Source organism: Moschus berezovskii, chromosome 12 (genome assembly GCF_049115385.1).
Source record: "Moschus berezovskii isolate FMDL1 chromosome 12, NW_MosBer_1.0, whole genome shotgun sequence".
NCBI lineage: Eukaryota > Metazoa > Chordata > Mammalia > Artiodactyla > Moschidae > Moschus > Moschus berezovskii.
Window position 1 is genome coordinate 70,359,399 of NC_142471.1, and position 12,178 is coordinate 70,371,576.

General features: G+C 54.3%; 1 protein-coding gene across 4 annotated transcripts in view; it reads right to left on the minus strand.

Annotated features, from left to right (window-relative positions):
- Nucleotides 1-12,178, minus strand: part of COL17A1 (collagen type XVII alpha 1 chain) — a 47,683-nt gene that overhangs the window by 6,805 nt on the left and 28,700 nt on the right. For all 4 annotated transcript variants that reach the window (XM_088842305.1, XM_088842304.1, XM_055424719.2 and 1 more), the window contains 17 exons: nucleotides 11,602-11,655; nucleotides 11,325-11,360; nucleotides 10,780-10,815; nucleotides 10,116-10,178; nucleotides 8,886-8,921; nucleotides 8,552-8,623; nucleotides 7,769-7,795; nucleotides 6,795-6,830; nucleotides 5,002-5,037; nucleotides 4,670-4,750; nucleotides 3,387-3,422; nucleotides 2,785-2,862; nucleotides 1,822-1,875; nucleotides 1,448-1,501; nucleotides 763-822; nucleotides 395-421; nucleotides 60-92 (listed from right to left, as the gene is read on the minus strand). In XM_088842305.1, the coding sequence (XP_088698431.1) occupies nucleotides 60-92; nucleotides 395-421; nucleotides 763-822; nucleotides 1,448-1,501; nucleotides 1,822-1,875; nucleotides 2,785-2,862; nucleotides 3,387-3,422; nucleotides 4,670-4,750; nucleotides 5,002-5,037; nucleotides 6,795-6,830; nucleotides 7,769-7,795; nucleotides 8,552-8,623; nucleotides 8,886-8,921; nucleotides 10,116-10,178; nucleotides 10,780-10,815; nucleotides 11,325-11,360; nucleotides 11,602-11,655 (819 nt within the window). The remainder of the gene's footprint in view (nucleotides 1-59; nucleotides 93-394; nucleotides 422-762; nucleotides 823-1,447; nucleotides 1,502-1,821; nucleotides 1,876-2,784; nucleotides 2,863-3,386; nucleotides 3,423-4,669; nucleotides 4,751-5,001; nucleotides 5,038-6,794; nucleotides 6,831-7,768; nucleotides 7,796-8,551; nucleotides 8,624-8,885; nucleotides 8,922-10,115; nucleotides 10,179-10,779; nucleotides 10,816-11,324; nucleotides 11,361-11,601; nucleotides 11,656-12,178) is intronic.

The following is a 12,178-nucleotide window of genomic DNA, read 5'->3' on the forward strand; positions in this document are numbered from 1 at the left end:
CAGCAGAGCCTCTGGAGAGAGGCTCCAGTTGCGGGGGATAGGCGGTGCTCAGCACTTACCTGAGCCCGACAGCCCTGGGAAGCCTCGCTCACCTGAGGGACACAGCAGAGAGGGGACGGTCAGCTGTGCCCGCCTCCCTCTCCCCACGCCCCAGCCGAAGACACCGCCTCCCTTCCGAGGCTCCCTGAGACCCACAACATGGCTGGGGCAGCACTAGCCCTCAGGCAGTACCCAGAGCTGCTGCACAGACACATGTGCACACGTGCACACGCAAGCACACAATTCTCAACCACAGACACCCTCTGATCACTCATTTGGACCAAACCCCAGGAGCTCAGGGATCTCGGAAGGTCAGCCCCGCCCCCTGGGATTGTTGAGGCCAGTTCTTCTGTACCTTGGTGTCCTCGGGGGCCTGGGGGTCCTGGGGGAGAAAGCAGACAGTTGTGAGACATGTCCCAAACAGATGCTGTGATTTCAAGGGGCCTGAAGAGGGGTGGGGGACAGGGCTCTGGGCCCAGAGCAGACTCAGGGCTTAGGGCTCCCCACACATCTCCTCCAACAGGGCAAAGCAGAGGCGGATATGCTTTGCAGAGCTTCTGACCAACCCCCGGCCCCTGCTCCAGGCCACTGAACTCCTAATGGGATGTGTCAGGAGAATGAAGACCTGCCCCAGCTCGTCCAGCCTTGTCCAAATTCCTCTGGCCACCAGCAGGGCAAACAGGGGCACACTGACTCCGGGGCCCCCTAAGACACTGCTCTCACCTTGGTCTCCCTTGGGGCCTGGGGGGCCAGGTGGGCCCGGAGGGCCAGAGAAGAAGGTCTCTGTTGAGGGAAGAAACAGTTTTGAGTGTGGACGCAATGATGTTTGTGAGGGAGCAGTATCTAGAACAGCACCAGTCATTCTGTAGATGATCAATATTTGTCAAATGAATGGATGGATGGATGGTTGGTCGGGGAGTTGGATAGTAAAATACGTAAAAGTACAGAAGGAATGGACAACCTGGTGCATGGACGGATGAATTTTCTGCTAGGGACAAGTTCTGGGCTAAAGTTTGCTCTAAACTTACTTCCATATGTTTCTATGTTCTACTGTCAGCATTTATCTCATTTCATGGGCATGTGTCCTGCCTACTTTATCAGAACTGGACTCCCTGAGGACAGGAACTAGGTCTCTCCAGTCAGCCCAGAAGCTCCCCAAGGACAGAATCAGCTGTCTCCCCCAGGCTAGGCTACCAGGGGCTCTCAGGGTGGCTGGGTTGACATCAGCACCCTCTTTCCATGCAGCAGGTAGCGTGGCGTTTACGCAAACACACCCATGGTGGAAAGTCAGAAGGAGGAAGCATGGAGAGCAGGTCAGGAAGACCGCATGCCCGTGACCACAGCATGTGTTGGGGTTGGGGCTGGGGCTGAGGTGGAGAACAGGAGTGATTTGACTCCCCAGCATTACCTGAGCTGGTCAGGAGAGATCCCGGTGGGCCTGGTGGGCCTGGCAAGCCTTCCCCTAGATAAGAGAACCGCCCAAGACTTATTAATTCCAAGAGGTGGCCAGGAACCCTCTGCCCAGGAGGAGAAGCAGCAGAGAAGCTCTTTTCTAAGAACCAGCCAGGAAGCAGCCTGGGCTCTGGTCCCATTGTCTCCCACCTACCCCCACTCTCATCTGCTGGACCTTGGGGTCCTGGGGGGCCTGGAATGGACATTCTTGTAGAAAAGGGTAAGGAAGGGGCAATGCTGAACCCAGGATCTTGCTTTCTCACTAAGTGCCTTGAGCCCCTGCCCCGTCCCCAAGATTTCCCACCTTCCAAAGATCCCTGAGGTGCTCACCTGGTGGCCCAGGTGGTCCAGGTGGGCCTGGGGGACCTCGTAAATCAATACCCTCTGTGGAAAGAAGAAACCAGAAACGAGTAAAAGCTGTCATAAGACTACTCTCTCTGCCAGGCTTACCCCTCACCAGCATCATCAGCAACTCTACTCACACCCCCACACCAGGTCATGGGTCATGACCTGGGACCCTCCAAGACACCCTTGGCTAGAGGTGCCTTTTGCTCTGAGCAGGGTGGGGCTGAGTGGAGCTCCCTGGTGGCTGATGCCAGTGTGGCAGTGATGAGTAGGAGCATGGCTTCAGTGTCAGATAGCCTGAGTTCAAATCCTGCCTTACCACTGCTGGCTTGTGACTTTGGGTGATCTTGAGCTCTTTCAGCCTCAGTTCCCTCGGCTATAAACCAGAGAGGCCCAAGACCTGTATCACCAGGGCATTGCACAGACTCAGTGGGACACCAAGGCACATTGGCAGGCACATGGCGACTGCCGGACCAGGGCCAGCGTTGTCTTTGTTGTTAAGGTGTCCAGGAGGGTGGCCCACAGCATCTCTGCCCGGGCTCTTTAAGGGATGGGGAATAGGAGGACCCAAGAGTCAGCCCTGCCAGGCCGAGTCTGGGGCTGAGAACCCAGGAATCCCTGTGGCTGTTCCTCGTGGGTGGGGAGGTCCAGGACTCCTCTCATCACACCCACAGGGCTGGGTACAGACACCTCATGTGACCCTGGTCCTCCTGGAATCCGAAGAACCTCTCTGACAGCTGCGCCAACCCCTGTGACTCATCTCCAAGGCTGATAAAGCCCCTCTGTTCTCTTTTCTCTCAGCTAGCACTGCGTCTCAGAGGAACCGGGCATCCTTACACTGGGGCTCACGATGACTCACGGGTGCAGCTGCCGCAGGCCCCCATGCACGGCCGTCTCCCCCACCCCCACCCCCGCGTCACCTGTCCCAGAGAACACGGTGGTACTCACGGGTGGACAGGACCTCAGAGATGGAGCTGCTGCTGCCCATGAATGATTCACCAGCCAGGCCCGGCTCCCCTCGCGGGCCTGTGGGGAGGACACAGGGTTGGGGGTCACCACTCTCAACAATCTGTCAGTGTGGGGCTGAGCTGAGGATGGGCAGGGCTGAGCCAAGTGTGGGTGGGGCCAGAGTGTTGGCTGGGAACCAGAAACACCCCGGGAAGAAATGGAGGATCTGGATCCAGATGGTATTTTGGATCCAGTTTGGATATTTGGCTAAGTTGCTGGACAGTGACCTGATTCTCAGGATCCGGTCACAAAAAGCCTGAGGCCTGTGAAAATTGCTAAGCTTGATCCTGATCCAGGAGCCTCAATCTCCCTTTCTAGGGGACCCCTACCTCCTCAGAAACATGGAAGGCGGTGGGAAGAGGTGTCTCCTCTGGCGGCTGAGGCCTTGCAAGGAAGGGCCTTCTGATGAGCCAGGGGGCCCCCTCTCCTCCCTTCCCAGGATGCACCTCTCTCACTTCATTCAAAGATGGGCACAATTCCACCCTGGGAAGGAAGCTCTCCCCACAGCCTACAGTCATGCATTCTTTCAGAGCGACACATACCTTGCTGTCCTGGGAGACCAGCTGGACCAACAGGGCCTGGAAATGGGGTTGGGGAAGAATAGGTTTTACCACACCTTGAGGGTCAGAGTTCTAGAAGAACTGAAGAAAAGGAAGGTGCCTAGGTACATAAGTAGCTTCCTCAGAAGGCATGGAACAGTGGCCCAAAGTGGTCAGCTTGCTTGTTTGAAAGCAATAAGCAATTTGAGACCAGTCCTGTGGTCTGTTCTGGTGAGGAATTCTCTGCCAGGCACTGGGGCCCCTGGGATGGGCAGGACTCTGACACTGTCCTCTAATGATTAGAGACTTCTAAACACCAACAGTGTCCCCTCTGTCACTGGAGTTTATCAGGAGAGAAGGCTGGTCCTTACTTGCACTGGTCATGTTAAATAATGTATTTCATTTACACACAAACATTTTAAATAATTGAAAAAGATATAAAAAATAACAGGCATTTTAGATAAATAGAAAAAATATCACCCATAATTCTTTAACTTGCAGGCATTTTGTTTTATTTCCTTCCAACAACTTTTTATTATAAAAATGTAGCTGCAACCACAGAGCACATATTATTGAGTATGCTGTGCTAAGTCACTCAGTCATGTCCGACGCTTTGCGACCCCATGGACTACAGCCTGCAAGGCTCCTCTGTCCATTGGGATTGTCCAGGCAAGAATACTGGAGTGGGTTGCCATTTCCTTCTCCAAGGAATCTTCCCAACCCAGGGGCAGAATCCAGGTCTCCCACATTGCAGGTGGATTCTTTATTGACTGAGTCACCAGGGAAGTCCATTATCGAGTATTCTCCTCTTTAAACATCTTTCTTTTAAGTATTCATATTTTTGTAGCTATCTCATTATTGTTGGACAATTTAGGGATATTTGCTTTAAATAGACTCCTAGCATTTTTGTTGCCCTTGACGCATATTATCAAGTTGTTTTCCAAGAAGAAAAATTTGAGGACAGACTCTTGACAGGTCAAGAGGCAGAGGAACCTGGGCCGAACCCTGACTCAGCTACTTCTTAGCTGTGTGGCCTTAAGCACATCATTTACCTGCTGGAGCCTGCAGTGGTGCTGTGGGGACTTAGGGAAGCAAAGCACACACAGGGCTTGGGATACTTGCTGGGGAGTAATCAGGGCTCACCAGGCTGTCGGGGAGGGGCTTTCTCAGCCTCTTCCTATTCTTCCCCAGGTTCCAACCCAGGTTTCAGATTTGACTGAACGTTACTGTAGTCAGACGTCAGCAACCTGATGCTGACCTGGGGCAAAGCAAGAAAACTGACTGACCTGGGGCTCCTGGAGGTCCTGGAGGTCCCATGGCTCCAGGAGGTCCTGGGGGACCTGGGACAGTGATAGTCGATGATCCCTCTGTAAACAGAAGGCACGTTCAACGCTGAGCCCCACTCTCCTCATTCAGAGGTACAGGGACCAGGCCATGCTGTGGGCCAGGTTGGGCCAGTACAACCTCTAAAATTCCCCCACCTTCCTCCCTCTGACTGGCAGAGCTCAGCACTGCATTCCGCCCAAAGCACCGAGCCTGCAGATGTGGAGGGTGTGGAGACAGAGCCAGGACAGATGCCCAGTACCCTCTGCCAGTACCCTCTGCAGGGCCTGCCTACCTGAAGTCATGATCTTGCCTGGAGCTCCTGGTTCACCTGGGAGGGGAGGAAGAGGAGAGTGGTCAGTCCCAGGATCATTAGTGCTTCAATAAATCATTTTCAAGGCTTCTGATTGCATTTGAGACCCACTCCTGGGCTTCTAACCCTCAGGCTAAAGGCATTTGAATGAACTGAAGGGGAAGAGGCAGGATGCATTAAGCACCAGTTGGTGCCCAGAGCGTCAATCTTCTTGGCTCACAATAGCTTTTGGAAGAAGTTGGGTCTCTGCGAAGGGGCTTCACCGGTGGGTGTTGGAGAGTGTGCCTTTTGATGAGGCCAGAATATGTCAACTCAGGAGTCATTCCCATTCCCATAGTCTATCTTCTCCCACCATGGGCATCGAAAGCTCTTACTGGGAATTTCTTTAGGTGGAAAGAGTACTGAGAGGTCACAGAGCAGAGGTAGTAAGGCTGCAGGGTCAAGTCTAGTTCCCATGCTCCTCAGGTGCTAATTCCCTGGGACAGGATAGGGGCCATGCAGAGATGAGGTAGGGGGTGGGTGTCTGTGGTCTGAGGGATCCCGAGTTGTGCAAAGGTTAACAGAGGTCTTCTCTGCCTTGTGTTTCAGAGGGTTGAAAAGGCAAATGTGCATGGAAGACTTCCAAGAAAGAGATGGCAGATTCACACTTTCTCAAGGCCATCTCAGTGAGGAATCTCTGTGGACTGGAGATCCACAGATTCTAGAGAACCAAGAGAGTGAAGTAGGGGATGGAAAAGTCCTTGACTGTATCTTCCTTGTCATTTCCCAAGGCCTGTGGGTATTCAGTCATCCACACACTGAGGGGTGATGCTGATTTCCCCCTTTGGGGGAGCAGAGGGGTGGTCTCTACTTGTGTCCCGCCAGCCCCTGGGGGTCAAATCTAAGAGAAAGTACTTGAGTTATTTTTGTTGGAACACAAGCCAGTATCAGGTACAATGTCCACCTCTTGTGCACACTGGACAGAAAGCCACAGCCCCTGGAGAAGGGCAGGGGGCGCTCTCCTGGAGAATCCCAGGCCTCTCCCTGAGCAGATCTGTGGACCCGGAAATGTGTCTGGCCGGGATGTGCCTGAAAGAACTCCTTGGCCCCAACCAGTTGTTAGAAATAGTTTCTGGAAAGTAGGTCCCCACAAGGTGACAGTGACAGAGGGCATCTCTATGGAATGTCAGGGTTCAGGATGGTAGGCTCACAGGGGCAGAAGGAGAGGACCACCCCTGAGCAATGCCTGTCCTGGACTGGCTCAGGGCTGGGGGCGGATGCTAGCACTGCCCTACGCGGAAGGGTTCACTCCTGAGGATGCTCCCCCCAGAGCTCTGACTTTGCCCCCTCTCAGTAGCATTTGAGACCCTCCTGAATGAAAGCCCCCTCTCAGAAAGGGGGTGGCAGTGTCCCAGTTACACTGAGGTCTATGTGGATTATAAAACCTGTTCCCAGGGAAGAGTCACACTACAGGGGGACCAGCCTAAGTGAGGGGATGAAGCACTCTCGGGGTGTTTTGGAGGTGGGATGGAAAGGCCATCGGGGTGGGGGCAGCATCCTTCCAGATCCTCCCTCATCAAATGTTGGGGGAAACCCAGGCACCAAAGTGAGGTTCTAGATTGTGGGGAACAGAGTGGGGCTTGAAGATTCAGGGCTTAGTTGACCAGAAGAATCCTTGGCTCCTCAACCTCACAGCCTTCCTCTGAAGCCACTAGATGCCACTGTTGATCCAGGTTCTTGCCAGAGAGGGGCCTTCTGCAAAAATGACACTCTAGTTTGTTTGCAAAACCACTTACCTTTAACTCCTGGTCGGCCGGGGGTACCGGGAACTCCTGATGTGATTGAAAACAAGTGAGTCAGGATGATGAAGGGCCAGCAATTGCAGACACGCTGTGGTGGCACCGAGCACTTGGTCACCCAGCAAGGCTGCAATCACGCCCTGAAACCTGCAGCCCAGCTGACTCTGACTTCCACCTGGGCCCAGCGGCCCCTCAGGCAGCCTCTTGCTCTGAGCCCGTCTCCATCTCTAGGAAATGGGGCAACAGCTGGGCTGGAGGGAGGCAGAGGTGCATGGACCCTGCTGTGGGGGATCCCAGCCCCTCTGGGTGATGTGCCCCCCGCAGCCTCGGGGAGTAGGGGCTGGGCTATATATCTGATATATCAGATATGTTCCTATATATTCCTGTATCTGATAACATTGCCTCTTGCTTTCATCCATTGAATTCCATCAGGAATCATTAGAAACAAGTCCCTGTGTGCTGAACTGTTGGGGGAGATGTTGCTTGGCTTTATTTTACATCTTTGCCTAATTTCCTTTAGGAGTTGGGGCTGGCGTGGTGACAGTTTCTCAGATCCAGGTGCGTGCACACTATCCAGCTGTCAGACAGACTGGACACTGGGGCAGCCCAGAGAGGCTGGGCCATGACACTGCCTGCTAAGCCATGGAGGATGTGGTCTCTGTGGGGCTAATAGGACTTCTGAGCCTGGAGCCTCCTCTCAGGGTGGGGGGGAGTGCATGTGTCATGGGGTCCCTGCACCATAGGGAGCCAGGCTCAGGCAGACAGAATTTGCTTGTGATCTAACCTCATCTCTTCCAGAACGCCTTTCTAGATTGTTCTGTGAGTATTTTTCCTTCCTAAGGTGTTTCTTTAGACTCAGAAAAATGACCTGAACCTGTTCTTGCTGGAGGGTGAGGGGAGGAGTGGAAACATTCTGGTGACTGGAGAAGCATCTGCCGAATGCCAGGGGTGGGCGTGACCCAATGACTCACCCTGAGGTCCTTGGGGTCCAGTGAGACCTATGCAAAACAAAAGACATGAGAGGAGAGTTGAAGGGCTGAGGAACCCCCGCCTCAGCCCAGGAGGGTGCGGGGAGATGAACCCTGTGTGTGGGGCAGCTGGACTCCAGGGTCCTCGTCACCCTCTGGGTGATGTGCAGTTCTCTGACCAGTGGGGGATGGTCCTTAGCCTTTCTGGGGTCTCAGACCTTCTGGGGTCTGAGAGCTACAAACCCTGAAAGTTCACACACTCATTGACTCTCATGCTACCCCCTGGGCTGTTTCCTGGGTGCTCCCCGTCTGTGCAGCCCCGAGGAGCCAGGGGGCCCCCTGCTCCTCATAGGCCCCTGAGGACTGCCATTTGCCCTCACGGCTTTCTTGTTTTGATTTATTCCTCCTACAGCTCTGGGAATCTTGCTTCTATTGGGCCTTTGGTGGTGATCCTAACAGCGGCTTCTTTTCCCAGATTGGCAGCCACTGGTGACTGTCCCAGGTATGGCCTGAGGTGGTCTGCAGGGGAAGGGCTCACAGGAGCCAGGAACTGAGTGGCGATAAACTGCCATTTTGAAGAGACTCCTTGCCGCTTTCTAGAACTCCTTGTTTTTGGTGTTGATCTTTTTTTCTGAGTTGCCAGACTTGGTGACTGGGCTGTCAGGACCCACAGTCATTATGTCCGGCACAAGCCAGCATTTTCCTGATGAGCTTCTTGAGGAAAACGGACTCAGAAAGGTATACACACACACACAGCACGGCCAGCTCCCTCTTCCTGCTCTTTACCTGGCTTCCCTGGGTCCCCAGAAGGTCCTGGTAAGCCCCGGGTTCCCGGCATTCCTGGAAGACCTTGTTCCCCTAGAAAGAGAAATGCCATGTGGAGAGTTTTCCCTCTAGGCAAGCTGGCTGGGAGCTGGGGGTTCTTGGGGTTCTATTGAACAACTTGCCAGCAGATGGAAGGGAGGAAGAGGGTGAGACCCGCACCTTGCACACCTCCCTGTGATATACACCCCCTGGTATTGTGATTGGGGGACTGGGGGCTGCCTGCTGGGATGTGGACAGGGCTCAGAGGAGTAGGCAGGGGAGGCGGGGGAGTAAGGAGAGCAGCTCCATGACCAACCTCTTGGGCCTTGATGTCCATCGGGGCCAGCAGGTCCTGGGAAGGCAGATCAAAGCTCTTCAGTGACTCTGGGAGTCACTGGGACTCCTCCCTCAACCACCCTACAGCCACGCAAGCTGTCTCCTAGGTGCGGGGAGGGGGAGCCCATGCAGCTCCTCCCACAGCCATGAGACACGGAAGAAGCCTTGTCCTTATCACACCGTTGGCCACAGCTTTCCCCTGTCCTCTCCTCCTAATGCCTCTTCTCCTGCCGAGAACTCTTCCATGGCTCCCATTGCATGTGCCCCACTCGATGCTCAATGCGTGCTGGCCTGGAGGTCAACGTCCTCTAAGATCTTGTCTTCTCTGCTGTAGGCACCATTCTAACCTCTGTCCAAAGCCATGTCCACCTGGGACCAGCTCTTGGTTTTTGCCACCTCTCCGTCTTTCCTCACTCATATGGCTGCCTCTGGGGTTAAAATCTTCTTTACTTTTTCAAACCATCTGAAAAGCCCTTTCCTCCCTCCTTCTGGTTGGCAGCCTCTCTCTGCTGTTTCCTCAGAGCGCCCTGTACCTCTCATGACCCTCGTCACCTCACACAAGCTTTATCTCCTCTCGAGGGAGGTAAAGCATCTTATTGTTCAGCACAGCACCCTGAACTCTGTCAACACTTCCTAATAGTTTGTTAAATCAATGAGATCGTCAAGGCACCACATCCCCATCAGTGGGGCTTAAACCCTTCTGGGATATGTTGCCAAATGCCTCGTCATCTGCGGGGTCTTTGGCCAGCTTCCTTGTCCTGGCTGACAGGCCCCTCAGGAAAGGTCAGCCGAAGGGCTGAACCCTGTGATCTGGCTGTGAGACCAGCCCTGGAGTATCAGGCTGTGCCTAGAATTCTGTGGGTTCTGAAGAACCTCAGCTTTTGCCTATCTTCCCCAGGGGCCTAAATACTTTGGAGGCAGGAACTGGGGGGTGGAGGGGGTGTGGAGGAGGGTGGCAGGGAAGGGGGATGGACTACGTCTTGCCAAGACCCCCCACCCTCAGAGCAGTAAGAAGCTGTCAGAGACAATGGCAGCTCTGTGAGCCCCAAGAGGATGCCCGGATCCAGGAATAGCCTGTAAATGGAGTCTCTGCCAGGCATGGACAGATTAGAGAATGGGAGACTCAGCTCTAGACGGATCTCAGCTTTAGGGCCATGATGATGATGGCAGCGGCACAGACCCATGGTGCGTGCTGCTTTGAGACACTCACCCATTGCTCCTTTAGCCCCGGGCTCACCCACGGCACCAGGTAAACCTTTCAAGCCGGGCTCGCCTGTAAAGGAAGTGGACTAGGTGATGGAGGAGCTTGACCATGATAGAGCATGCCACCCTGCCAGACACCCCGAAGCTTGCCACCTCCCCAACCAGAGGAACCTGGCATGCCAAACGGAGGCTGGGGACACAGTGCCTGCTTTCATTCTGAAGTCAGGCCTCCCACCCCTGGCAGTGGGCATGGACTGGCCTAGAGCCCACCCCTGGTCTGGAGGGGCCTGTGTATGAGTCTCATTTCCTTGGCAACAAAAAGCTGCCTCTTGTGGCCAAAGCACTAGTTCTATTTCCTTTTAATCGTGCAAGTTGGCAGGAGGTAAGTGGAGAAAGGGATATGAGAAGTGTAAAGTGTCTGCCACTTCGGGAAGAACTTAGTTTTCCAACTGAATCATTCAAAAGAATCAGAGACAATCATAAACTATCTTTTCTGTCCCAAACATATATTGCTGATGCTGGCTTATACTCCACTCTAGATTGCAAGTTCTCTGAAGGTTTTTAGACAGAGATTCTATCTGATGCTTCTGTATTTTTTCCCCCCACTTACAGTATCCAATGGATTTATTAAAAGTCTTTAAAGTGACAGTAGATTCCTGTGTGGGACTGACCTGTGAGGCCTCGGGGTCCTTTCTCACCCTGGTCACCTGAAATGAACATGGGGTGGGGGGCAGGGGGTAGAAGAAGCAAGCATCAGTCAGGAGCAAGGGAAAGAATCTCACTCAACAAGAGGGACCCTGGCTGCAGAACAGTTCGCATAGTATCTGGAAGCTGCTGTCAGCTGAATGTTGGCAAGAATTCAGCATTAACAAAGACCCAGAAAGCAAGCTAGATAGATTTCTCCTGGGTCAGGGCCCACCCACAAACTGACCCAGGCCTTTCTGTCTCACCAGTGGGTGCTGGGGGTAACAGGGAGTCCAGCCTAGTGGGCAGAGGCCTCGGGGCTGCGTGCTCGCCACTCCGAGGACCACCCGGCTACAGCTGTGCTGCTGGCGCCGTTTCCCCTCTCTGAGCCTCAGCAGCACTATCTGAGAGGCTGGACTAGAGTCTTGGGTCCCTCCCAGCCCTAGGGTCTGGGCATCAAGACCCCAGGGCGGGGTTCACATCTGAGTTCCCAGGCTGTGGTGATGTCCAAGCAGCAGCAGAAGCAACACACCTTTGGGTCCCGGTGGTCCCATAGGTCCTTTGTCACCTGAAAAGGAAATGGTCACCTCAGCGTGAAGAGCCTTGGTGGGACGAACAAGAAGGGGCAGAATCTGTGTCTGAAGTCAGGCTCCCCCACCGTCCTGACTGCCCCTTCCCCTCACACATCTGTCAGCCTGCACAGGCTGTTGGCGTGTCCACCAGAGCCTCCCTGTGCCCCAGACCTCCTCCTTGAGTGAGTTGCATCTCTAAGGTAATGGCCCCTCCGTCCAGCCCCTCCCCCAGCTTACCTTTGATTCCAGGGAGTCCTACTTCACCACGGAGTCCTTGGGGACCTAAAGAGCCTGCACACAGAGGAAAGCACAAGGGTGGATGAGTGTCCCCAGCTTTGGAAGGGATGGACATACACATGGATACATGCCTACATCCACACACACACAACTACTGGACACACACATGTACAGACAAACACGCCCCCTGGGGTAAAAGTCAAGGGCTGCTCTTCACGGTCTCCTCCCATGTCCCCACTACTTCATCCTGGACTAGGTTTTTGGCTCCTGTGATTCCTAGGCCCAGGCATGAGAACCCCTTGTGAGGACCCTGGCAGAGACGCTAGACTGCAGGACAATGTGGGCGGCAGCTCGAGACGCCCGGCACAGCGGAATGAGCTCTGGCCCACAGGGATGAGGGGAGGCAGGTGCTTCGCTCAGATCAAGGCCGGATGGGAGCCGCCTGCTGGAAGCACTGGAGGGTCTGGTGCCGCAAGTCGGGTAGGAGTCTCATGGGGCCCATTGTACCTAACCTTAGTCACAGGGGACACACAGGCAGAAGTGAGCTTTGTGTCTCCAGGAGGCTGTCTTTCCAATT